Raw genomic sequence first — 26,943 nt, 5'->3', positions numbered from 1 at the left:
AGTGATTGATTGATAGTTTATTGTTGCAAGTAAAACAACAAAGGAGAAGGGAGGAGCATGCCATCCCAACCCCCAGGCAGGACAGAGTGTGACTATACAACTAGGGATACATGTGTAAGTAGCACCAGGAAACTAAAAAGATACAATGGTGGGGGAAGTGAAAAGAAAATCCGGGAGCCGTTGCAAAGGCGTATCCCGGGCACCGTTGCCAGATTATCGTACTCAGAGCCTCGTATTTATCGGTTTCTGAGCCATAGCTATTGCCATAAAACACCAAAAATTAACCATTTTAACGATAACTTTATATGAAGGCAGTTGTTGGGGTCGAGGAGGCAGTTTTTGGGTCGGAAATTGGCAAACATAGGAGGCTGAGTACGACAATCTGGCAACGTTGATCCCGGGACTACATCTGACGGTGCGCTCCCCGTGTTTACTTCTGCCAGGCCGCCGCTCGCACGGGCCGCCAAGCCCACACCCACGTACTGGAGCTGCCGGGGTGAGTACTGGCGGCCACACGAGCTCACGACGAACCTGTGTGTGCTGTGCTGCCCGCTGGTGACTCTGCATTAGTCAAGGCACGCGGAGGCTGGCTGCCCTCAGTGTTGTGCTGTGGTCTGGTCGAGGGTCCCTCAGCCTGTCTACCGTAAACATCACTAATTTTGCCACTCGTCTATTCATCAGCTGTTTGAACATTCGTAGCCTGCTTCCAAATCACATTTCAGACTGACTGTTACATCTAAGCAAAATGTTGATGTGTTATAGAGGTACACAGGTAGGCCAAAAAAGGTTAATTTGCAACTATTATTGCTCTCACCCTGCGTATGCCACTTCCGTGTCCAGGAGCCAGCCGACCCCGAGCCATGGCGATGAGGTAGGAAAAGTCAGGTCAGCAGGTGGTCCAGGTCACAGGTAGAGGCCAAAGGTCACAGGCAGAAGCCAAAGGTGATACACACACACAAGGGAAGCGGCCTGAACAGTCTCCCTGTCTTTGCCAAGTCCTCAGCGTCATTGGTGGCCTTGATGCCCCAAACAATTAAGCAGTCCTTCCTTTTTCTCCTCTCCTCCATTTCAGTGATCTCCTTCCTGATCATAAGGTTAACAGAAACTCTTGAGGTCCTTTTTCTTACATGTATTTACATCCAAATTATGTGTACTCTATATAGACAACATCTAGATAATGTAAAAGAAAAAAAATTTACGACTACATCACACGATAAATGATTACGTTAACCCTCAAAGGTGGGCTTATTTTGCGTGCCTGTTCTCCCACGCGGGCACATACAGGTAAAAACATACCTTACTTCAACCTTTCATACCTTCACTTCTACTTAATTCACGTAACTGAATGAAGTACCATCGTAAAGTACATACCCTTAACTGTTTATTGACGTTGAAGACTATATGACCTTTGGTAGAGCGCGTACGGAATATTGAAGTGGGATCACTGAGAACACATTTTTATAGACAGTTTTCCATCCCGAGTGGACTTCCCTTCTATGATTTAGTAATAAGAAGCATAAATTTCATACAGTTTATGTGAACCACACCCCAAAATAACTTAACTTCTAGCCCTTCTTGATGCCCTTGATGGGTATTGAGGTCAAAGGGCCCCCATCTTATGGATGAAATTCACTGGAAGGTGAGAATGCTTACCTATGAATGCTTACCTATGAAATGGTAGTGATCCCCACCTCTATGTCAAGTCAGCCAGTGTTAGGGTCTGTTTATGTGTCTGTCATATCTTAAAAGTGGCTATCGTGGGGCTGTTACTACGCCTCAGGAGGCGTTCCCAGTGGTCGATGGTTCTAATCGCAAACCATCTGGTGTGGGGACCACACTTGGGCGCCTAATCCAATGTTCCTGTTGATGAACGCGCAGGGCTGTTTGCTTTGGCTATAGTATCTGGTGTATGTGGTGGCTGGTTTGAGGTGTTGCCGAGCTGGTAGTGTTGTTGAGGATTGAGTCGCCAAACATTGTTTTGCATTTCTCGGAGTAAGTTTTAACAGCCACTTTTATCCCAATCATCCAAACTGTCCCTTGGGGGACGCCACAGTAACAGGAAGCCATTCACCTGTGGTACCGTCCTGACAGGAAGCTTGATCCATTTAGGCAGCTTCTATTTTCGGAAGTCACATTCCTTCAGCACAAGGGGAAATTCACAGACCTGGGGGGGGAGGCATTGAGTGCTGACAGCCTTGACTTTAATTCCCCTCTAGTCAGATGGTGGATGTCTAGCGGAGATCATTTCAAAGCTTACACAAGTCCTACACTGACCAATAATTAGTCAAGAGAGCAGGGCTAGGTATTGTTTGAAAGAAAACAACATGCTTACCCTACTTCAGCATAAACAAAAAAAATTGGCAGCGCACTAAGTAAAAAAAATCCCTTGTCGACAAAGGAGGGGGCAGGTACCAATTATAGCGCTGGTAAGCTCTCTTGAGGTGCCTCTTATGCAATCATTCATCTTCACAATCGCTCTCGCAAGAACATAATGCAATCATAAAGCGGGAATAACTGGGCTTAACATACTCCTCTTGATTTTCAGATGTCGGAGAAGCTACAGAACAATCCCTTTGCAGCGCTCTTCTCCTCGGTGAAGGATGCCGAGCAGTTCAGTCAGCAGCACCTGGCGGCCGAGAGTGAGCCTCCCGCCGCCCCAGACCAAGTCATCAGGTACAGCCAGGAACTTGTCTTGCTGGGGGAGGTGTTGTTTGTGCCCTGTCAGAGCCGTAACTATATGTAGAAGGCCATTTGAAGCATTGTTCTATTGCATCTCTAGTCTTTTTATTCCCTTTGAAAGTTGTAAGTCCATGGAAAAGGCCATTTGAAGCATTGCTCTATTGCATCTCTAGTCTTTATATTCCCTGTGAGAGTTGTAAGTCCATGGAAAAGGCCATTTGAAGCTTTGTTCTATTGCATCCCTACTATCCATATCAGACCCCATGACGTACCGTTTTTCGCAAATATCTTTCAAATGAAGACTCGGATCAGCAAGGTGCTTTGGCACAGATTGTTTCACACACTCCGCTAATTTTTCACGCTATTGTGCATTGCCAGATGCAGTTAATTATACCGTTTACTCATGACTGTGATGGCAAAACCTGCGTGAGCCACTTACACATTCAAACAGGTGAGGCGCGACGTATTTGTGACGTGTATCCACCAACTACCTCCACCCCTGGCTTCCCCTACTCCCATTCCTACCTTTCCTTCCCTCCTTTTCCCCTGCATTCCCTCTCTCTCTCCCACCCTCTTTCTCTCGTTTACCTCCCTTTCCCTCCATCCCCCCTCCCTTCCCCTTGTCACCCCCCCTCTCTCTCTCTCTCTCTTTTTTTTTTTGGGGGGGGGTGGAAGCCAGGGGTGGAGGTAGTTGGTGGATACACGTCACAAATAAGTCACGCCTCACCTGCTTGAATGTGTAAGTGGCTCACGCAGGTTTTGCCATCACAATCATGAGTAAACGACACCCTACCTGGTCAAACTCTTTCGCCTCTGCCTGTCAACATCTACCTTTCCTTCTTGCTGGAAGCTGAAGTATGCCTTCAGCACAAAGCTGTGCCCGGCCCAATCCCCAAACTCAAATCCTATAGCGCTTTACTTCTTTGCTTGTTTTCTTGTCTTCAATCAGCTTTTGACGGAAGATTCAAAAGCACCTTTCCACTTCTGACCTTCTATCTGATCGCCAGTATGTTCCGCAGAGGCAGTCTCTGGTGATCTCTAAGCTTTTAACTGACTCTTCATCCCTTCTCTCTTCTTCTGGGTGAAACTTTGCTTTTGGCTATTGCGCTGGACATAATCCATTCCTACGCCTGATTCCACCACTGCATTATTCTTCTTTTACTCAGACCTTACTATTATTCCGATTGGGGCAAAGAAGAAACTGTGTCCTTTCAATCAAAAACACAGTTTCTTCTCACCCATCCACTTGGCACAATCTTCTCAACACTAAACATCCTCGGTCTATCCTTAACTCTCAATCTCAACTGGAAACTTCATATCTCATCTCTTACTAAATCAGCTTCCTGAGGCGCTCTGTACAAATGCCGCCTAGTTCTCTCCCCTGTCCATATACAGGGGCCTTGTCTGCCCTCTATGGGGTATATGCATCTCATGTGTGGGGGGCTCCACACAGCTCTTCTCTGAACAGAGTGGGCTTCTCTTCTCTCATCTCATCCTCTCTCTCCTCATACTGATCCTCTTCTATCTACCTTCAATTCTGCCTCTTGCCTCTCTTTCTATCTTCTCCTTCTCTTTTGCTCTTCTCTCTCTTGCTCTTCTGAACTTCCCTCCCATCCCTCCCCGCCCCACTTCCCCTCCGCTCCATGCTCATCCTCATACTGTCCAAACCCAAACCCTTAGTTAAACCAACACTTTTCTTTTTCATCTCACACTTCACACATCCTGAACAATCTTCCTTCCTCTTCATCTGCTCTCCTCTCCTCCTCCTCTTGAACTTCTCTTTCAAGAGGAGGGAGGACATGATCTTGCTTTCGACACCCCTTTTTTTTTTTTTTTTTTAGGAGCAGCTTTTTTATTTTTTTTTTTTTTTTTTTTTGTGTGCCTTTTGCCTCCTCCTTTGTAAAAAAAAAAAAAAAAAACTGCATCTGGCATTGTACAATAGCGTGAAAAATTAGCGGAGTGCGTGAAACAATCTGTGCCAAAGCTCCATGTTGATCCGAGTCTTCATTTGAAAGATATTTGCAAAAAACTGTACGGTATGTCAATGGGTCTGATATGGATAGTAGTCTTTTGTTCCCTTTGAAAGTTGTAAGTTCATTGAATAGGCCATTTGATGCTTTGTTGTGTGATATCATTGCTCCTTTTACTGCCTCCATGCCTAGTTGCTTATACTTCTATTACTTTTGGTTCATCATCACAATCATCATTTCGCTTACCGTCCATTTTCACTCTTCCTGAGCAGTTGGACGCTTTATGGCTCTCCTCTATTCTACTCTGTCTTCTGCCTGATGTTCATCCAGTCCCATCAATGCCAAGTCTTCCTGTATACACCTTCTCCACGTTTTCCTAGGTCTACCAACTGGTCTCCTTCCTTCTACCTCTAATCTCTCCATAACTCCCAGCACTGTATCCTCCCCTGCTCTCTTTACATGTCCGAACCATCGGAGTCTTTCCCTTCTGAGCACTGTTTCCAGGTTCGATATTCCTAACATCTATTCCTTTTGGTTATTTTCTGTTATTAGCTCTCCACTTGGCCTTCCCCTCCCTGCTGTCCCTCTCCCTCTCTTACCCCTCCTTCCTGTCTCTCCTTCAGGGCTGCCTCTCTCTATTTCTCTCCCTTATCAACTTTTTTGTTTGGAATTGTAACCTAATAAGCGCTGTTTCTCAAAAGTGCTGTTAGAGTTCCTTATATTTTGCCTTCCATGTTAGTTTCAGGGGTGTCTTGCCATGCCCCTCCTGAGATTTTTGGGGGTATGTCCAGGAAAGACAAGAGGTGATATTGTACGGAGTGAAAAATGCGTGTTTTCCTAGAGCCCGTGTGTGTGTGTGTGTGTGTGTGTGTGTTGTTTATAGTGTTGCATGAGAGTAGCCAAAGAGAAATCATCAAAACTGTTAATTATGTCTCTGTACACCTTTCTTTTTTTTATTTTTTATTATTATATATTTACTTTCCGTTTGTGTGTGTGTGTGTGTGTGTGTGTGTGTGTGTGCACATGTACTTTAATTTTCATGTCTGTAGTTTCCATAATTTGTATTTATTTTGCATTTCTTTCTTTATTCATTCATTTAGATACTTATTTTGTTTCTGTATGTATCTAAATTTCCAAGTTCGGAGTTTCCATAATAAGGAATCTGCGTGTACATATCCACTATACACAAACGTCTTCCAGGGCCGAGGATGACGACAGCAGCAGCACCATCACCTTCCTGGAGCAGCTACTGATGATCACTACCAGGGAGGAGTGGCCACATGCCGCTCCCCGCGTCCTCCTCCCCTCCAGCGACCCCCTCACCCTCGACAGCTTCCCTCAGCTGCTGTTCACCCGCCTGCTGCTTGACCCGGCTGACGTGCAGTGTGTGGGGCCGCAGGGGGAGGGGGCGCAAGAGGCCGCCCAGCCTGAGGTCATCGTGTACCTGAGTGAGGTGTACGGCAGGTGCTGCGCCGTGAGAGACAGGCCGCAGGGGGGTGTTGCCAGGAAGGTAAGGGGTGCAAGGCGTATTTGTTAGTTAGTTAGTTGTTGTTTTCTTTTTCCCCTCAAGCTGCTTCCTTTGCTGTATTAAAAAAAGAATTGCGCATTTCTTCTCTAGGATTTTCTTATGATGCCGTCTGTAAGCTGGCTCCTTCAAACACACACACACACACACACGCAAACACAATAAAAGTTCCACCAATCCCAAACCGCTAAAGCTCATTAATATAACACCTCCATTTAACGCATTTCTTTTGCAGGATATTTTATGGCGCCCCCTTAAGCAGACTCCTTCACACACACACACAAACACACACAAAAAGAAAATCAGTTCCACCAGTCCCAAATCGACAAAGCTCATTGACACAGCACCTCCGTTTTGTCTGTATTTTTTCGTACCTGTCTCGCTTTAAACGGAGGGTCTGCTGCAATGTAAAATGGGCGACCTGCCATTTTTTTTATAGTTCCGAGAAGATCTTGTTTTAACCCAGTAGCAGCGGGGATCACGTTTCTTAATGATCCCTCTAAGCGAGAAAAATGAGAAAAAATCATCACTTACACAAACCATTTCATAATATATATCAAAGCATTTGTGATCAGTTTATGCATCATCTATTTTGGGGGGTTTATATCATGACACAAATTTGGCCCGTCGCTGCTGCACGGTCAAAGGTACCGCCAGACTCAACACAGGGCATCCCACACAACCATAATTTGACAGTAAAATCACGCAACTTCAGGGCTGCAAATCACCCACTTTAAGCTTCTGTCTCCTTAACTTCACCACACGACGCAGCGAGAATCCAGTCACCAAATGCCGCCCAAAACAGAATGCTGCCTTAACCCGGTAGCTGCTGGGATCATGTTTCTTAAAGGCTCCTCTAAGCAAATTAATGAGAAAAATCATCACCCACGCAAATCATTATATAATAGATATCAGCGCATTCATCGTCAGTTTGTGCACCTTCTACGTTGGATGGTTTATGTCATGGGATACGGTAATGCCTGTAAGTGTGGGGGGGATGGGGAGACTCTGCTTTTTATTTATTTATTTTTTTTTTTTTTTTGCATGATAGCTGGTAGGGCTTTTTTTTTTCGTGGGGGGGATGGGGTGTTACTTCTTCGATTTCAGCCACCGCCTCCCCTATGGTGACAATGCCTGTGCCCTCTAATTGGTTCAGTTACCCCTTATATACATACACGCTTCAGTTGTGAAAGCTGTGTCAGGCCCCAATGCAGCCAAGGTCAGGTTATACACAGTCTCCTTTAGTGTAGGTATATAAGAAAAAGAGTAAAACCACATATATTTCCAGGCTCTCATCTTTGACGGCTGTGAGGAATGGTAAATGAGCAACACTGACACTAATTCTTTTTTGATGCTGTGTTAAAATTCTGCATCCCACCTTGCTACACGCCAGAGAGAGAGAGGAAATATTTAACCCTTCTCGCTGTAGTAAATGAACAACTCTAATTATTTTTTTGATATTGTGTTAAAATTCTTCATTCTGCCATACATACATACATACCAGGGAGAGAGGAAATACTTAACCCTTCTTGGTGTGCAGGTGATGGAAGCCGTGGTGACCAACCTCGCCACGGCCTTGGAGCAACCCGAGCTGTACACGAGCCAGGCGGTGGAGCAGCAGGTGTTCCGTGTGCTTCGCCAAGGCCTAGGCCGAGACAACGCAGTGGATGAGCTGACCCGCAGCCTTGTCGATCACCTAGCCAGCGAGGGAGCGTCTGTCCCGCCCACTGTGTTTGTGCAGCTGCTGGCTGAGGTCACCAGCAAGCTGAGGTCGTGCTCCCTCATGGCGGTGGACTTCCATCTGTTGGAGGTGATGGAGTTCTACGCCTCGCTGCCACTCCTCGCCGTGCTGCTCACCAAGCTTCCCGAGGGTAAGGCCGTTAGGGTGTGGGTATAAGTGTTCTCAGAAAAGCTCATTGTGGAGAGATCTGTTTCTTAACCCGTCCGCTGCAATTGGCACAGATTTGGCTTTCACTGGTAGCCTGGTAATGTATACTCCCAGGTCTTTCTCTGCCTTTGTGGTGGATAGTGGAGTGTTTCCCATGTGGTATTGGTGTGCTGGATATCCCCTCCCAAGGTGCAGGACTTTACATTTTTCTTCATTGAATTGTAGCAGCCACTTTTTGTTCCTTTTCTGGACCTTGGTGATATAACTTTTGCTTGTGTGTATGTGTGCTTGCGTGCTTGTATATATATATTTTTTTTTTTTACAACAAAGGAGGCAGCTCAAGGGCACACAAAAAAGGAAACAATAATAAAGAAAAGCCCGCTACTCGCTGCTCCTAAAAAAGAATCAAAAGAGGTGGCCGAAAGAGAGGTGTGTGTGTGTCGGTGTAATGTTTATCTCTTATCTTTCTTCTTTGTTGAATGAGATGGAGTCAAGGTGGGCACTGTCAAAGAATATAAATGAAAAACACATTCAATCAAAACATGTCATAAGCCACTAACACTAATTATTTTATCTCTTGCTAAAACGCTGCATTCTCCCTTGCCTCATATTCACCCTGGGAAAAACAAGCGCCCTTATCCTCAGACATTTAGAGCCTTACACACCCACATTTGATTAGGCTTTGGTCAAGGTTATGGGTAGTTTTAGGAGCCTAGGGGTAGTTTTATGAGCCTTCTGCACCATGAATGTGAAAAAACACTCTTGAGAACCTGGCTAATCTCTGTGGTGGCCTTGGGAAGTATTTCTTGTGAGCTGGAAGAGTCCGAGAATCCAGGTGTAGGGGAAAAGGGAAAACATTTAACCCGGTAGCTGTGGGGATCACGCTTCTTTAAGGCCCCTCTAAGCGAGAATAATGAGAAAAATCATCAATCGCGCAAACGATTTCATAATATACATCAACGCATATGTGATCAGTTTATGCATCATCTATTTTGGAGGGTTTATGTCATGGCAAAAACTTGGCCCGTCGCTGGTACACAGTAAAGCCACAAATTTGGCCCGTCGCTGGTACCAGGTTAACTCTATCTCCCACTAACTCATGGCTTCAGGAGACAAGGGTTGGGCTAATAACACACATTCTCCTTCACTACATATCCACCATAGGAGACACCAGAGATAGAGTGGAAATATATAACCCAAACTACCCAAGAAAAGAGAAGAAAATGTAACCGAGACAAGGGTTGGGCTAATAACATACATTCTACTTTGCTACATAATACATATTCACCATAGGAAAGGCCAGAGATAGAGAGGAAACATATAACCCAAACTACCTAGGGAAAGAGAAGAAAATGTAACCTTAACTATCTCCCTCTTAACACAGGACCTCAGGAGACAAGGGTTGGGCTCATAACATACATTCTACTTTGCTACATAATACATATCCACCATAGGAAAGGCCACAGATAGAGAGGATATATTTAACCCAAACTACCCAAGAAAAGAGAAGAAAATGTAACCTTGTCTATCTCCCACTTAACACAGGACCTCAGGAGACAAGGGCTGGGCTAATAACACACATTCTCCCTTGCTATATATCCGCCTTAGAACCCAAACTGCCCCGGGAGACAGAAGAAAATCATAACTTTTACCATCTCTCACTTAACTCAGGCCCTCAGGAGACAAGGGTGGGCCACAGCTTCCACCGCACACCCCTCGGCAGCCTCCTCTCCATCTCCAGCCTGCCGCACCTCCCCGGCATGCCCTCGCCCTTCTTCGACAAGCCGTCCTCCAAGCCTGGCCACATCCACAAGGACACGGAGAAGAGCATATGGCTGGCGCAGAAGCACATGAATATCCGCATCCACAAAGTCTTCTACAAGCTCCTCAAGGTGTGTGAGGGAGAGAGGAAATGTTTAACCCGATAGTCTGTTTTATGGTCACTCACTCATGGAGACGCCCTTTTTTTTTTGTTTACTTTACACATCCACAAAATCTTCCACAAGCTCCTCAGGTGTGTGTGAGGGAGAGAGGAAATGTTTAACCCGATAGTCTGTTTTTTTGGTCATGGTGAAAATGCACTCACTCACGGAGACGCCCTTTTTTTGTTTACTTTCTGTATCCTCAAAGTCTTCTACACACTCTTCAAGGTGTGTGTGAGGGAGAGAGGAAATGGTTAACTCAATAGTCTGTTTTTTGGTCACGGTGAAAATGCACTCACTCACGGAGACGCCCTTTTTTTTGTTTACTTTACACATCCACAAAATCTTCCACAAGCTCCTCAAGGTGTGTGTGAGGGAGAGAGGAAATGTTTAACTCAATAGTCTGTTTTTATCAAGGTAAAAATACACTCACTCACAGAGACGCCCTTTTTTTTGTTTACTTTACACATCCACAAAATCTTCCACAAGCTCCTCAGGTGTGTGTGAGGGAGAGAGGAAATGGTTAACTCAATAGTCTGTTTTTTTGGTCATGGTGAAAATGCACTCACTCACAGAGACGCCCTTTTTTTGTTTACTTTACACATCCACAAAATCTTCCACAAGCTCCTCAGGTGTGTGTGAGGGAGAGAGGAAATGTTCAACTCAATAGTCTGTTTTTTTGGTCATGGTGAAAATGCACTCACTCACAGAGACGCCCTTTTTTTGTTTACTTTACACATCCACAAAATCTTCCACAAGCTCCTCAGGTGTGTGTGAGGGAGAGAGGAAATGGTTAACTCAATAGTCTGTTTTTTTGGTCATGGTGAAAATGCACTCACTCATGGAGACGCCCTTTTTTTGTTTACTTTACACATCCACAAAATCTTCCACAAGCTCCTCAAGGTGTGTGTGAGGGAGAGAGGAAATGGTTAACTCAATAGTCTGTTTTTATCAAGGTGAAAATGCACTCACCCACAGATACCTCTTTTTTTGTTTGCTTTCCTCATCTCTGACGGATCCTCACCTACCTGTACAGCATCACATAATGTAACCTTGCTATAATTAGTGCGATATTCCAGGTGTCACCCGAGGCCAGGGACGGACTTCTGTCATGGGTGGAGGCGTGTCTACAGGCTAACCGGGGCCGAGCAGGACTGTGGCATCTGCAGGGGGCTGAAGGGGGGATACAGTCCATCTACGCCTCGGATGGGTTCATGATCAATCTCGGGGCGGTGATGCTGCAGCTGGCCCAACCCTTCACCCAGGACGTCAAGACAGCCAAGATACTCAAGGTATGTGTGTGTGTGTGTGTGTGTGTGTGTGTGTGTGTTGCCAGAGAGTCCAGAATCCTTTTTCCTCCCTTGTTTTCCTCATGTGTGTTAGCTGGGATGGGTGCTGTTGTCAATTGGCCTTGCTCTCCTCATACTCTAAGGTGGGGTCAGGGTGTGTGTTGCATTACCAGAAAGTCCAGAATCTTTTTTCCTCCCTTGTCTTCCTCGTGTGTTAACTGGGATGGATATAACTGTAGATTGGCCTTGCTCTCCTTATAGCACCTTTCCATACTATTCCTCTTTCCTCCTTATCTTTCTCTATAATGTTCGTTATTGGGATGGAGATAGTTCTGGATCACCCTTTCTCTCTTAATAGCATCTCTCCATACTTACCCTCTTTCGTCCATGTCTTCTTCCTCCTCTGTGTTAGTTAGCTGGGATTGGTATAGTTCATGGATCACTCTCGTTCTCCTAATACTCAAGGTGGGACATGGTGCAGGAAGCAGCTCAAGGGCAAATATTAATGAAAACAAAGATGCCCGCTAAGCACTGCTCCTGTATATAAAATAGGATAGAGTTGAGTGGCCGAAAGAGAGGTCAGTTTTGGATGTAGTTAGCAGTCTTGTTTTCTTCCTGTCTTCCTCTTCCATGTTAGTTAGGATGGATATAGTTGTGAATTGGCCTTGCTGTCCTCATACTCAAGATGGGGCATGGAGTTTGCATTACCAGTGTGCTCTTTCCTCCCTGTTTCCCCTTCTATGTTAGCTGGGATGGATGCTGTTGTGGGTTAGCCTTGTTCTCCTAATAGCAGCTTTCCGTCCTGTTCTTTTGGGGAGTGTTAGTGAGAGGAGCCATGAAAAACTGCTATTAACTGTCGATTATGTATTACCAGTGTCCTCTTTCATGTTACCTGGGATGGGTATAGTAATGGATTGGCCTTGTTCTCCTAATAGCAGCTTTCCGTCCTGTTCTTTTGGGGAGTGTGTTAGTGAGAGGATGAAAAACTGCTATTCCCTGTCGATTATGTATTACCAGTGTCCTCTTTCATGTTACCTGGGATGGGTACAGTACTGGATTGGCCTTGTTTTCCTATTAGCAATGTACAGTGATGGATTGATCTTGTATAGTAATTAATAGGTCGTGTTCTAATAGCAGCTTCCCATCCAGTTCTTTGTGGATTATTTTTGTGAGAGGAGGCAGAAAACACAGCCACCCAGTGATTATATTTGGCACAGACAATGGAGGGTATCAGACCACCTCACTTCTCCTCCTGAAATTGACCTATCTTTCGGCCACTCCTCTTGACTCTTTTGTAGGAGCAGTGAGTAGCAGACTTTTTTTTTCATTGTTGTTTCCTTTTTTTTTTTTTCCCTTAAACTGTTTCCTCTACTGTAAAAAAAATTAAAAAAGGCCCGGGGACACGCCACTGTGGTTGGTTGTCAGAAACAGCCGTCCCTTCTCTGTCTGTCCATCTGTACCTTTGTTCCCTGTTTCTTCTTGGGCGTCCATCCTGAGGGGGCGGTCGTGTCAGAAGAGACTAGGCCTGGTGTAACAAGACACTTTCGCTTCTCACATTTTCTATTTCTAAAGGTTAAAGAGGGGGTCAGTTGGGATCTAATGAGTGTTTCTTCAGGTTCACGGTACAGAGGAAAGGTCAGACTACCACAAGGGTCATAAAACTACCCCTGGTAATGCCCACCACGCCTACAAAAGCCTTGTCAAATGTGTGTTCTTGGGAGGCAAAATGTCTTCTAATACGACCTTAAGTGTTCTTTGTGCATGACTTCCCTTTGTCTCATACACAAGCACCTTCCCACTCTCCTCTCTCATGTCTCCTGTTCTCTTGCTTTCCTTATCTCTGACTTATCCTCACTTACCTGTCACTTACCTGCCTCGTCAACCCATCGGAGTGGAGATATTCAAGTCACTTCATGCAGCACTTAGATTTATTGTCCTCCTCCGTCTCCTCATCGTAATCATCATCCTCATTATCATCCTGCCTTCGATTTGACCTGTTGCAAAAGGGGAGTATCAAGACACCTTTCCTGTAATTCACTCCTTCTTCTTAACACTTTTAAATTCACCCCTTCCTCTTGCCACTCTTATTCCGTTACCTTTTATAGGGGCAGTGCTGAGCGGACTTTTTGTTGTTTTTTGTTTTGTTTCTGCCCTTGAGCCCTTTACTCTTAAAAAAATCATCCCTTTTTTTTTCCTCTTCTATAAGCATTGCAGGGACTGATTGATGCTGACAGTGTTTGTTGAATATTTATTGTTTCTCATTTTGTCCACGTCGTGTGTGGTGCGTCAGGTGGACCCCACGTACTGCGTCGCCCCCCCGGTGGGTGAGGGAGGCGTGGCAGGGGCGTACACAAAGGGCCTGGGGAGCCTCACCACGCTGGTCCCTCACCCTGAGGACGCCACGTTGCCCCACTCCCAGCAGTACTCCTTCATCAGCTCCTGCTTCTTCCTGACACACCGCGCACTGCACCTCGGCATGCAGGTAAGGCCACCAGGACGGCGCTTCCTTCACACCCATTGATATAACCACACATGTTGGAGAGGGGGCGATGAATGGACAAAAGGAGCGATGGGCTGGAAATAACTGACACCAAGAAGCCTAAAGGAAGACAGTGTGGGGACGCTGAGAAGTACATTCACATTTAAGGAAAAGTTGGATAACAGCAGATATGGAGACGGGACAGCGCGAGCGCAGCTCTTTTCCCGTTTGTCACAACTTGGTAAATACATCTCATTGACGTTGGAACTGGAAACTAGGCTGATGATGAACATGATAGAGTTGGGAAAGTAATATTTTGTTTTTGGCCCGGTCAGCACGAGTGTAAGGCTGTCACCAAGAACACAGTCATCACATGTTGGACTCGGCTCAACAGTAATATCACACAGGAATATTTTGGAACAGTTATTCACAATCTCTGTACTTATAAAACTTTAAATCTATTTCATCAAAAATTTGTTTAAAACTTAAGACCAATAATTTTGTTGCCCCAGATTAAGATTATTTTGCTATTTAAATGATATCTTCCTCTACAAAGTCTTTTGGAGGTAATTTTTTAGCTTTTAGCAAGTAACAAACTTCATCTTTGGCAGGTGGCACAGCAGAAACTGTCCAAGCTGTCACAGGAGCTGGGGCGGATACACCAAAATGAGTCTGTTGCGGAGGTGATGCAGCCGTACGTGGAGGCCCGCACGGCAGACCTCCTCTCCCTCAAGGCTGCTCTCTTTGAGCCCGACATGACGGAGCAGTTACTGCAGTTCCTGGGAGCCACAATAGAGTGGTTGGTGCAGATCTCCCTCATCCCCACAAACCAGCGCACGCCTCCCACCACACTGCGGGAGGTGAAACTGCCACTTCCTAACGAGGAGGAGGAGGAGCCCCACCCTCTGCTGCAGTGCGTACCTGAACTGCTGGTGGAGAACCTCACGGAGGCCATCAGTTCAGTGAAGCACTACACGACGGGCCTTCTGGACGCTGCCCGGGACAGTGCCATCCTGTCGCAGCTCATGTCCTTCATCGTGGTGTTCATGGGCTCCCAGAAGCGCATGAGCAACCCACACCTGCGCGCACAGCTGGCCAGCTGCCTGGAGATCCTTCTGCCGGAGACCGGAAACTCCTCCAGCGGGCTGCTGAAGGGCCTGCAGGAACAGCTGTTTCAGAGGCACCCCCTCGCCAGCCAGCTGGTGCCCACGCTGCTCAACGTGTTCGTCAGCATAGAGATGACCGGCCAGAACGTGGCCTTTGAGGAGAAGTTTGGCTACCGGCGCCCCATGTGAGTACTGGACAGGGGGAGGGAAGGAGTGGACAGTACTGGACAGGGGGAGGGAAGGAGTGGACAGTACTGGACAGGGGGAGGGAAGGAGTGGACAGTACTGGACAGGGGGAGGGAAGGAGTGGACAGTACTGGACAGGGGGAGGGAAGGAGTGGACAGTACTGGACAGGGGGGGAGGGAAGGAGTGGACAGTACTGGACAGGGGGAGGGAAGGAGTGGACAGTACTGGACAGGGGGAGGGAAGGAGTGGACAGTACTGGACAGGGGGAGGGAAGGAGTGGACAGTACTGGACAGGGGGAGGGAAGGAGTGGACAGTACAGGACAGGGGAAGGGAAGGAGTGGACAGTACTGGACAGGGGAAGGGAAGGAGTGGACAGTACTGGACAGGGGAAGGGAAGGAGTGGACAGTACTGGACAGGGGAAGGGAAGGAGTGGACAGTACTGGACAGGGGGAGGGAAGGAGTGGACAGTACTGGACAGGGGGGGAGGGAAGGAGTGGACAGTACTGGACAGGGGGAGGGAAGGAGTGGACAGTACTGGACAGGGGGGGAGGGAAGGTGTAGACAGTACTGGACAGGGGGGGGAGGAGGGGGGGAGTGGCTGTCTCATGGCTCAGACACCCAGGCGAGCCATTCTGGTGGTCTGTGTCAGTTCATGGCATTCACGAGGCAGTAGTTTTTTTCTGCCTCTACCTTCGTTGACTTCAGTATCCATCCTTTTTATTACTTTCATTATATTCAGAAGCTTTTTAACTTTCCCCAACTCCCCCTCGCTTGCAGGTACGAGGTCATGAAGTACTTGTGGGAGCTGCCGAGTCACCGGAAGAGGTTCACCGAGCTGGCCTCCGAGGCGCTGGCCAACATGGAGTCTGCCCGGCCACCGCTCTTCCTGCGCTTCGTCAACCTCCTCATCAACGACGCCATCTACCTGCTGGACGAGGGCCTCTCCTACATGTCGCAGCTGAGGGAGTCCCAGAAAGAAAGGTTGGGAAAATAAGGAAGTTAAGCATTACAAAAAAGAGGATACTTGCAGAGGGAGAGTAGGAAGGGAGGAGCAAAGGAGCCTGTTAGATTATATAGCAGTAGATGATGGAGTATGGAAGGATGTTAGAGTTGCAGAAGTTGCCAATAAAGAGAAATAAGGATGTTAAACAGTAAGATAAAGAGGATAATTGCGGAAGGAGAGCAGTAAGGAAGGAGCAATGCAGCCTGTTGGATTATACAGCAGTAGATGATGGAGTATGGAAGGATGTTAGAGTTGCAGAAGTTGCCAACAAATGTTCCTGGACTGATAATGTTGTTTTTAGCACTGGTTGAGATATGAGATAAGTGGGAGTTCTGTGGAGTGGAGAAGCAGGTGGAGTGGAGAGATAGGAGGTGGACTGATAATGTTTTTAGCACTGGTTGAGATATGAGATAAGTGGGAGTTCTGTGGAGTGGAGAAGCAGGTGGAGTGGAGAGATAGGAGGTGGACTGATAATGTTGTTTTTAGCACTGGTTGACATATGATCAGTGGGAGTTCTGTGGAGTGGAGAAGCAGGTGGAGTGGAGAGATAGGAGGTGGACTGATAATGTTGTTTGTAGCACTGGTTGAGATATGAGATAAGTGGAAGTTCTGTGGAGTGGAGAAGCAGGTGGAGTGGAGAGATAGGAGGTAGTAGGTGATTAAAATATACCACACTTTTCATTATTCCAAACTTTAATCTTGAAGTCAACTTGAACAGCCTTCTCCCCACCTTTCCTCCTTGCAAAGTAAGGGACATCTTTCTATACAAGTTGATTGCTTTTAGGAGTCTTTCGGTACCCATTTCACAGGAGCAGTAAGTTGTGAGATTTTCTTGTTCGTTTAATTTGCACTTGATTTTCCTATGACTTTGTATCCTATAGAGACTGACATGCACTCTTTCCACAGGGATGAGGGGGAGTGGGCTTTCTATGCAAATTTATCACTTTTAGGAGTATTTTGGTATCCATTTCATAAGAGCGAAGAGTTGTGATATATTCTTGTTCTAGTTTATTTTGCTCTTAATTTTCCTATGACTTTGTATCCTATAGAGACTGACATTCACTCTTTCCACAAATTGATCGCTTTTAGGAGTCTTTTCGTACCCATTTCATAAGAGCGAAGAGTTGTGATATATTCTTGTTTTAGTTTATTTTGCTCTTAATTTTCCTATAACTTTGTATCCTATAGAGACTGACATTCACTCTTTCCACAGGGACGAGGGGGAGTGGGACAGCCTCCCGGCATCCCAGCGCGAGGCGAGGGAACGCAGCTTCCAGAACATGATGCTGCTGGCTCGTTTCCACAATAACCTTGGCTCCCACACCATCCAGATCCTTATTCGCCTCACCAAAGAGGTCAGTTGTGTCATTACCTTACGTCGCTGTGTTTCCTCCACCCATAAATTTTGATACTCTTTACCTTGGCAGCAGCAGCACCATACAAGGTTAACCCGGTAGCACCGACGGGCCAAATTTGTGGCTTTACCGTGTACCAGTGACAGGCCAAATTTTTGCCATGATATAAAACCCCCAAAATAGATGATGCATAAACTGATTGCAGATGCGTTGATGTATATTATGAAATGCTTTGCGTGAGTGATGACTTTTTTCTCATTCTTCTCGCTTGGAGGGAAGGGGCCTTTAAGAAACATGATCCCCTCAAGTACCAGGTTAATATTTAAACTTTGGTAACTACTAGAATGCTTTTTTATCTGTTAGTGCTACTCTGAAGCTATAAAGTCACTGTTTTTCATGTGAACTTAGGTTTGTGGAAAGGTCATGTAAACTGAATTTGAAATGTTAGAATTTGTTATTTAAAAGAGGATTTTAAATAATACATGTGGTGTGTAAGAACAGTTGATGACTTGGAACTAAATTATTTTGAAGTGCATTAGAAAAGTAATGGCAAAGCATCCAGCCTAAAGGCTTTCCTTAATTTTGTCAGAACCTTTGGTAGGTTTTCCTGAGGGTTCCACAGAATGTTAACCCGTCCGTCCGCTGCAATTGGCATGGATTTGGCCTTCACTGGTGGCTTGGTAACATGTCCCAGGTCTTTCTCTGCCTCTGTGGTGGATAGTGGAGTGTTTCCCATGTGGTATTGGTATGCTGGATATCCCCTCCCAAGGTGCAGAACTTTACATTTTTCTTCATTGAATTGTAGCAACCACTTTTTGTTCCATTCCTGTAGCTTGGTGAGGTCTTCTGGTAGGGAATCTGCAGCCAAGGGGTTATTGTGCACTACTGCCACACAGCAAGATGTTCTCTCCTTTTGTTGTCTCATCGTCCTGACTTGCCTCTCGACAGATCCCGCAGATGTTCACCCACAGCACACTGGTGGACAGGATGGCTGCCATGCTCAACTACTTCCTCTCCACCTTGGTTGGACCCAAGCAGCGCAACCTGAAGGTGGGTTTATGACTCCTTGTATTGATAGAATTGGCAGAGGATAAAACAAATACAATTATGGAAAGGTCATCATTATCACAGAGGCAGGAAAAGAAAAGGGTTAAGAGCACCATTGCCAGATTGTCGTACTCAAGAGCCGCATATTTACCAACTTCTGGCCCATAACTGTTGCCAAGAAGCACCAATAATTAACCATTTAAACAATAACCATATATGAAGGCAGTTATTTGGGTGTTGAAAGCATTTTTTGGGTCGGAAATCGGCAAACATAAGAGGCAGAGTACAACAATCTGGCAACGTTGCGCTGGAGAGTCGCTCATGTGTGCTGCCAGTCCTGGTTTGCTCTAGTGTTCCCGCCATTGCAGGTTCGCTACATGGAGAAGTATGAGTTCCGGCCGGCCGAGATAGTGACGGACATCTGCACCATCTACACACACCTTCATGCCAACCCGTCCTTCTGCTTCGCCGTCTCCTCCGATGGCCGCTCCTACACGCCGCAGCTGTTCTCTCAGGCCTTTGATGTCTTGTGTAAGGAGACTTGGAGCAATCCTGAAATTTTGTTGTGGTTATGTCAAAATAGAACTAGATTTAGGAATAGTTCAGATGAGCAAAGATGCCTTGATATTTTTTTATTTCTATATCAATTTTGAAGACTAAATCAGTAAAATGATCACCAATTTCCTATTTTGTTAGTTTTTTCTACATATAGATTTCCAGCAGTTTTCTAAAGCAGTTGAGGCAGCAAAGAAAACGGCCTTAAGCAATTCAAAAGATGATGAGCGCTAGGAAACTTTCTTGGTTTTATTATTTTAATAGGAAATGTAAAGTTTTGTTGAGGTTATATTTTTAATACCAGTTACAGTACTGTCTCCAGGATTGCAAGATCCAAGTTTGCAATTCACCGAGTTTGCGATAGGGACCCCAAAATTTTTATTTTTATTGAAAAATGAAATTGCGATGTGACCTGAAAGGAAAAGGAAAAGGCTGCTGAAACAGGGTTTTTTCACTTTGTTGTGGTCCTTGATTTCCATTCTCGCTCTTACCCACCCCCCAGGCCTTTCCATTGGCTGCAGGAAGCATGGTGAGTGGGATCCGGCCAGCCCGGCGCATGTGTGCGAGCAGCCCCGACCGTGCGCTGGGCCTTAGCAGCTGACGGGCGGCTGATGATGAGTGTTGGCGGTGTGGCCCCCACATCGGCACCACCCAAACGGCATTTTCACAGGGGCCCGCGTGTGTGTGGCTGTGCCCATTGTGAGCCCAGGCTCCTCAATTTGCCAATTCTCACTTTCCACATGTTGCGTGGGACCCCTTTCCTTTCTTCCATCTCTTCTTTTTCAAAAAGAAGAGATGGAAGAAAAGAAAGGGGTCCCGTGCAACATGTGGAAAACAAGAATCAGCAAATTCAGAAGCCCAAACCCATAACAAACACAGCCATACACACACACACACACACACACACACACACACACACACACACACACACACACACACACGGGCCCCGACAAAAATACTGTTCAGGCGGCGCCGATGCAAAGGCCACGCCGCCGACACTCATCATCACCATCACCATCATCAGCTGCTTGGGCCCAGCGCACGGCCGGGGCCGTCTGCACACGTGCGTTTTGCCCCCTGGATGGGTGGCCAAACGCAAGATGTCAACGGTTTTCAATTTTCCCCATAAGAGTAATGGTTCAAAGTTTGTGATTTCAACATTTGTGACCCGCAACGTCGACCCATTTATTGCAAACTTGGAGACAGTACTGTACTTGTAAGACATTTTTACCAAGGACTGTTCCCTCACGGCCTCCCCCTCTGTCAGGCCGTGTTGGGCGAGGGCTGCTGGCCGAGGAGATGCAGGTGGTGGGCCAGGCTGTGGAGGAGGCCACCAAGGCGCACGCCGAGGACGAAGACATTGCAGCCGAGGCGCCGGACGAGTTCCTGGACCCCATCATGTCCCACCTCATGACGGACCCGGTCATCCTACCGTCCTCCAAGGTGTGTGTCCCGGCCTGCCCACGCACCAGGGTTGTTTTGATTTAAATCAAGTGATTTAAATTGAATTAAATCAGTAAAAAAGTCATGATTTAAATCAAAATTAAATTACTGTATTTAAAATGATTTAACACTTTCAATACGTGACACAGACGTTGGCGTCACAGTATGGAAAGGGTTAAGAGGAAATGGAAGAGGATTAATCCTCTTCCATCTCCTCTTAATCCTTTTCTAAACCTCTTAACCCTCTTCCATTTCCTCTTAAGAGGTTTAGAGGAAACATGGAAACATGGACTAGCAGGCAGCAGAAAGCCTGTTGGCTCATTACTAGGCTGCCTGCGTTCAGTGATTTAATCAATCCGTTTGCCACAGGAGTGGCTTGCAGGGAAGGATTAAAGCACTTGTGTACCTACTCTTGGGAACGTTCAGTTCACTCCTGTTGCAGCAAAGTGGCGATCAATGCGTTTCTTGAAGGAGTTGATGGTCTCTGCGCTAACCACTTCTGCAGGAAGGCTGTTCCAGTGGCGAACAACTCTATTCGAGAAATAACTCCTGCCGATGTCGGTATTGCATCGCTTTGCTTGAATTGTTTTTCCGTTGTTTCTTGTTCTCAGGTTAGTTTGTAGCGTGAAGAGTTTGGAGTGATCAACGTTGCTGAGCTTGTTCAGGTACTTAAAGACTTGTATCATGTCTCCCCGCAGTCGTCTCTTTTCCAACGTGAAGAGGTTGAGTCGCTCGAGTCGTTCTTCATAGGGCTTCGTCCTCAGTGATGGTATCATCTTCGTGGCTCCGCGCTGTACTCTCTCAAGTAATTCAATGTCTTTCCTGTAATTAGAGACCAGAATTGCACGGCGTATTCAGGTGGGGCCTTACCAGCGAATTATACAAGGATAACATAACTCCCGGCGTCTTGTATTCGAAGTTCCTCGATATGAACCCAAGCATTGTATTGGCTTTCTTACAGGCGGACTTGCAGTGTTTTGTTTGTTTCAAGTCACTGCTGATGGTGACCCCGAGGTCTCTTTCCTCTTGCACAACATGTAGTGGTTCGCCACCCATGTGGTATATGTGGTTGCTGTTTCTGGATCCGATATGCATTACTTTACATTTGGTAGTGTTGAAGGACATCTGCCATTTTTCTGACCACCGAGTGATCTGGTCCAGGTCTCTCTGGATAATTTCGCAGTAACCGTCGTGAGGGCCTTCCCACCCATCTTTGTGTCGTCGGCAAATTTTGAAAGATTGGATTTTAATCCTAGTTCTAGGTCGTTGATATATATGATGAAACGTATGGGTCCCAGCACTGACCCCTGTGGCACTCCACTTGTGACCGGGAGCCACTCGGAGGCCTGTCCGTTGAGTACAACTCGTTGTTTTCTTTCAGTGAGCCAGTCTTTGATCCACGCTGTCAGATCGCCTAATCCTGTCGACTTAAGTTTCTTGAGGAGTCTTTCATGTGGCACTTTGTCAAAGGCTTTCTGAAAGTCTAGATATATAACATCACTGGGGATATGATTATCCCAGTTTTCATAGATACCTTGGAAGAAGTCCAATAAATTGGTTAAGCATGAGCGCTTGTTCCTGAAACCGTGCTGAGCATCGGAAATGATGTTGTTGTCTTCAAGGAACCTAACGAGTTTGTCTCTGATGATCTTCTCGAGGATTTTTCCCGCCACTGAGGTCAAGCTGATTGGTCTGTAGTTTAGGGCCACACTTTTGTCTCCCTTTTTGTAGATCGGTGTTACGTTCGCTTGTTTCCAGTCTTTCGGGACTTTGTTTTGTTGTAGTGACAGATTGTAGATGGCGGTGAGTGGCTTGAGGATTTGCTGCTTGAGTTCCTTGAGCAGCCTGGGTGACAAGTCGTCGGGTCCGGTAGACTTGTTTGTCTCGAGTTTGTCTAGGTACTTTTTCACATCCCGTTCGTCGATTGTACCAATTTCTAGGGGAGTGATTCCCATCGGTGGGGAAGGGCTCGGTGCGGACTGGGTATTCTCGACCGTGAACACAGACGCGAAGTTCCTGTTTAGGATTTCGACCATTTGTCTACTGTCCTGTGTTAGTACGTCACTTTCATCTTTTAGGGGACCGATATTGCTTTTTGTCTTCTTTAGTGGTGAGGTACAGGTGGGGAATAGGAAAGACAGTAGGAGTGTACAGTTGTATGGTGTAGGTTCGTCAGTTGTTTTGGTGTAGTTATTGTTTATCGGGCACCTTATTTGTATACCCCCGGCGTGCTGGGGGTGTGTGTGTTTGGATTGTTTGTGTGTAGAGAGCTAAGCTAAGCTATGGCGTCACTTGTGTGAAGTGATGTGTGGGCGGTTGTTCCCGTAGTGACTTCAAGCTGCTGAAACCAGGGTGGATTGAAGTTAGGCTGCGTCAAGCTCCCTGACGTGGGTGTAGCTTGACGGCAGCACGAACTTGGTCCACCCCCTCCCTTCCTGTGCTTGCGCCCCCTTGGGAGAGTGTCCACGCCCCCTGGTTGAGAACCCTTCATGGGTATAGAATACAGTACAATCCCCATACTTTATCAACATTATGGCATTTGGCAGATGGCAGACAACAAAATATGGCAAAAATGCCATAATTATGGCAGACAATGCACCCCTGAACTGTTACTGTGGGGTTGGGAAAGGTCAGCTGAGCTGACACACTGTGTAGGCAATGTTGTCAGTTCTTTGTACTCACTAGCTTTCTTGTACAAGTGAGAGAAAGAAGGAGCAGGTGTATAGGACACACGATGCAGGAGGCCAGCTGGAAACATGGCAGAAGAGTGGAGGATGGGCAATATGTCACGGCTGCCACTTTAGAGTGGTTGGGCCATAATTTGTAAAACTGAAGCAGCAGAGTTATTTAGTAAGGTGAATTTAACCTTGAAAGAGAGGAGAGAATAAAGGAATGCAAACAAAGTGTAAATACAACAGTATGCGTAAGCATTACAAACCCTTTGGCTCCTATAATTGATTCATTATGTCCCATTTAAATCCATGTTAAAATTCTATTAGTATTTGATCTTTACTGTCAATTCTTGAAACATTACATATGTTGAAGGCTACCTGTATTGAGTCAAAGGTATCAGATCAAATGAGTTAATTACCTCACCTTCCTTCCAGCTGACCGTTGACCGCCAGACCATCGCGCGTCACCTGCTGTCCGACCAGATTGACCCCTTCAACCGGCAGCCGCTGACCATGGAGGAGGTGGTGCCCAACACGGAGCTGAAGGCCAGGATCACCCGCTGGCTGGAGGAGAAGCGCACCCAGAGAGCCGTGCAGTCGCAGGACAAAGAAATGATGACACAAAACACAGCCGTTCAACCTGAGGCAGATAACGACGCCAAGGAAAAGTGACGACATGAAGTTTAGTTATTCTGATACAAGACGAAGATGAAGCAACAAGACAACTTAAATTTAGCAGGAAGACAATGACGAAGGTGACAAAACTTTAGTCATTCAGCCTGTGCCGCAAGACCAGGGGTGTGGAGTCGGGCATGAAACATTTCTACTCCGACTCCAGGAAAATTTAAGGTTCCGATTCAGACTGACTCATCCCCGGTTTCCCTTCCCCTCTTCTGCAGTACAGTGGTAGGCAAGTCAAACCCCAGTCACACCACCACACTACCCCACACCCAGCCACATCACACCACCCACCACACATATTGTAAAGGAGTCAGAGTTGGAGATACATGTACCCACTCCAGCAACTCCACGCCCCTGCACAAGACGAACCTTAAGGAGTGACGAGACAAAGCTGGACTTCTGGTTTAAAGTTTATTTTTTCAGAGGGAGTTTTTGTACTTGAAATTTGTCTATAAAGTAAAGTATGCCACGTTGAGCAAAGGTCCGGTATAACTACAACTCTTTTGGGGGAATCAAATTATATTCTTGTGGTGTGTTTTTGTGCTTATATCAGAATTATATGGTTAGGAGGGGAAGGGGAGGGAAGGAGTAAAAATATGCTGATCTCAACCAATAGCACACACCTCAGATTACTCAAAGGAACATCAAAACATCAGAAGAAGATAATTGTTCCACCCACCAAAGCTAGATGTACATACCTGGACCTCTGTTGTGCTGGTCTTGATCAGTACAGTCTGGCCCACAAGACGAACCTGGAGAGGAGTGGATAGACAAAACCTTAGTGACTCTTAGAGAATTTATAGTTTATTTTTAGCAGCAAGTCTTGTGAGGGATGAGGAAGGTTAACGGACACCCCAGAAGGCAGTTTAGTCATTCTCTCTGAGCCACGCAACAGACCTCAGGAGAGAAAACGCGACTTGTATTAATGTTTAGCAGCGAAATTTTGAGTGGTGAATGTTTGATAAGAGAAACAGGAATAAATGAGGAAGGTTAACAGTCACCCCAGAAAGCAGTTCAATCATCCTATCTGAGCCACGTGACAGACCTCAGGAGAGAAAACACGACTCGTATTAATGTTTAGCAGCGACATCTTGAGTTTGGTGAATGTTTGTTAAGAGAAACAGGAAAAGATGAGGAACATTAACAGTCACCCCAGAAGCAATTTAGTCATTCTCTCTGAGCCACGCGACAGACCTCAGGAGAGAAAACGCGACTCTTATTAATGTTCAGCAGCGACTTTTTGAGTTTGGTGAATGTTCAGTGGGTAGGAGAGGCAGGAAGGGATGAAGAAGGTCAATGGTCACCCAGGAAAGCACTTTAGTTTCTATGAATGACCTGAAGAGATGAAACTTTGAGTCCTAGAGAATTAATAGTTTATTTTTAGTAGAAAGTCCTGTAAGCTCTTTGTACAGGAAGGGATGAATCAGGTTTCTTAATAGTCACCCTGGAAAGCACTTTAGTTCATTTGAAAGACCTGAGATGTCAAGAGACGAATTTTGACTCCTAGAGAATTAAAAGTTTATTTTTAGTAGAAAGTCCTGTAAGCTCTGAGGACAGGAAGGGATGAAGCAGGTTTCTTTATGGTCACCGTGGAAAGCACTTTAGTCATTCTCCGAGCCGTATGAAAGACCTAAAAAAGAGTGAAGAGACGAGATTGGACCCCTATTCAAGTTCATGTTTAGTAGAAGGATTATGAAGTTAGGGGAGTTTTCAATAAGAGAAGCAGAAAAAGATGAAGTTAGTTGAAAAATTATGAAGTTTGGTGAATGTTCAATAAGAGAGAAGCAGGAAAAGATGAAGTTAGTAGAGAAATCATATGAAGTTTGGTGAATGTTCAATAAGAGAGAAGCAGGAAAAGATGAAGTTAGTAGAGAGATTATGAAGTTTGGTGAATGTTCAATAAGAGAGACATTGAAAAGATGAAGTTAGTTGAAAAATTATGAAGTTTGGTGAATGTTCAATAAGAGAAAAGCGGGAAAAGATGAAGGGATTTTGCACACAGTCACATTGGATGACATAAGCATTAATCATTCTCTCTGAGCCACACCACATGACAGAAGTGAAGCGAGGAAACTGCCTCCCTAATAAGTTCATTCAAAGGTTTTTAAGTCGAGCGAATGTTCATTGGAAAGCATAAGACAAGGAGAGATGGAGGGGCCTTGCTCATGGTCACACCGGGAAACCATTCAGTCATTCTCTCGCGCCACACGACTCAGGTGAAGAGAGGGAACTGGCTACCTAATAAGTTAACTCAAGAGGTTTAATATTTGGGGAATGTTCAGCGAGTAGCAAGGGACAAGATGGGATGAAGGGCCTCTGTTACCCGCAAGAGAGTATTAGTCATCCTCAAGAGACGCCTTAAGAGAAGTGAAGACAAAACATGACTCCTAAAATTAATGTTTAGTAATGAGGTTTTAAGTTTGGTGAGTGAGAGAGACAGGAAGGGATCAAGGGAATTTGTTACTCAGAAGACAGCAACATTGGTCATCCTCACCGAGCCACACAAGACGCCTTAAGAGAAGTGAAGACAAAACGTGGCTCCTAAAAGTTATGTATAGTAATGAGGTTTTAAGTTTTGTGAGAGACAGGAAGCAATGAAGGAGTTTGTTACTTGGGACAATATTAGTCATTTTCTGAGCCACACGAGAGACCAGACGAGAAGGCGAGAGAGAAAGATGGTCACCTATTCAAGTTAATGTATAGTAATGTGGTTCTAAGCTTGGTGAGTGAGAGAGACAGGAAGGGATGAAGAAGGAGTTTGTTACTTGGGACAATATTAGTCATTCTCTGAGATACACGAGAAACGCCTGATGAGAATGGGAAAGAAAAAACTGGTCTCCTTTCCTATTCAAGTTGATGTTTAGTAGCGAGGACTTTACGCTCGGTGAATGTTCAATAACAGGGGACAGGACGAGGTGAAGGGGTCTTGTTAACTGTCACCTCATACGCAGACAGGGCATTATTGTTAAGGGTTTTCGTATCTGATGTTATTTCACCACTAAGTTATATTACGTTCTGTTGTTATGCTGGTGCTGGTTGTGGCCGCACTTCAGTAAGAGAGACGAGATTATACTTTGTGAACTGTGATAGGTTTGTTTCTTTTCTGTTACAGGATGTGTTGAATATATGCCAGAGGTTTT

The 26,943-nt window shown here is 45.8% G+C and overlaps 1 protein-coding gene across 1 annotated transcript; it reads left to right on the top strand.

Moving 5' to 3' along the window:
• The first annotated feature begins 396 nt into the window (after positions 1 to 396).
• LOC126982740 (ubiquitin conjugation factor E4 A-like) lies at positions 397 to 26,943 on the top strand. Its single transcript, XM_050835055.1, has 14 exons — positions 397 to 496; positions 2,546 to 2,673; positions 5,850 to 6,159; positions 7,715 to 8,045; positions 9,734 to 9,954; positions 11,064 to 11,276; positions 13,564 to 13,755; positions 14,364 to 15,043; positions 15,825 to 16,028; positions 17,264 to 17,405; positions 18,354 to 18,455; positions 18,821 to 18,983; positions 20,275 to 20,450; positions 23,558 to 26,943. Exons 2-14 carry the CDS (start codon positions 2,546 to 2,548, stop codon positions 23,792 to 23,794), a joined length of 3,099 nt encoding a protein of 1,032 aa, XP_050691012.1. The 5' UTR covers positions 397 to 496; the 3' UTR covers positions 23,795 to 26,943.

Source organism: Eriocheir sinensis, chromosome 51, assembly GCF_024679095.1.
Source record: "Eriocheir sinensis breed Jianghai 21 chromosome 51, ASM2467909v1, whole genome shotgun sequence".
NCBI lineage: Eukaryota > Metazoa > Arthropoda > Malacostraca > Decapoda > Varunidae > Eriocheir > Eriocheir sinensis.
The sequence above is the reverse complement of the archived record's forward strand: the minus strand, read 5'-3'. Positions and strand labels throughout refer to the sequence as shown.

Excerpts from the sequence above, each read along its gene's own strand:
- LOC126982740 (XM_050835055.1), top strand. The coding sequence starts at position 2,546 with ATGTCGGAGAAGCTACAGAACAATCCCTTTGCAGCGCTCTTCTCCTCG. Across the intron at positions 6,160-7,714 it reads AGGGGGGTGTTGCCAGGAAG|GTGATGGAAGCCGTGGTGAC; the intron begins GTAAGGGGTGCA and ends CTTGGTGTGCAG. Across the intron at positions 13,756-14,363 it reads CACTGCACCTCGGCATGCAG|GTGGCACAGCAGAAACTGTC; the intron begins GTAAGGCCACCA and ends CATCTTTGGCAG.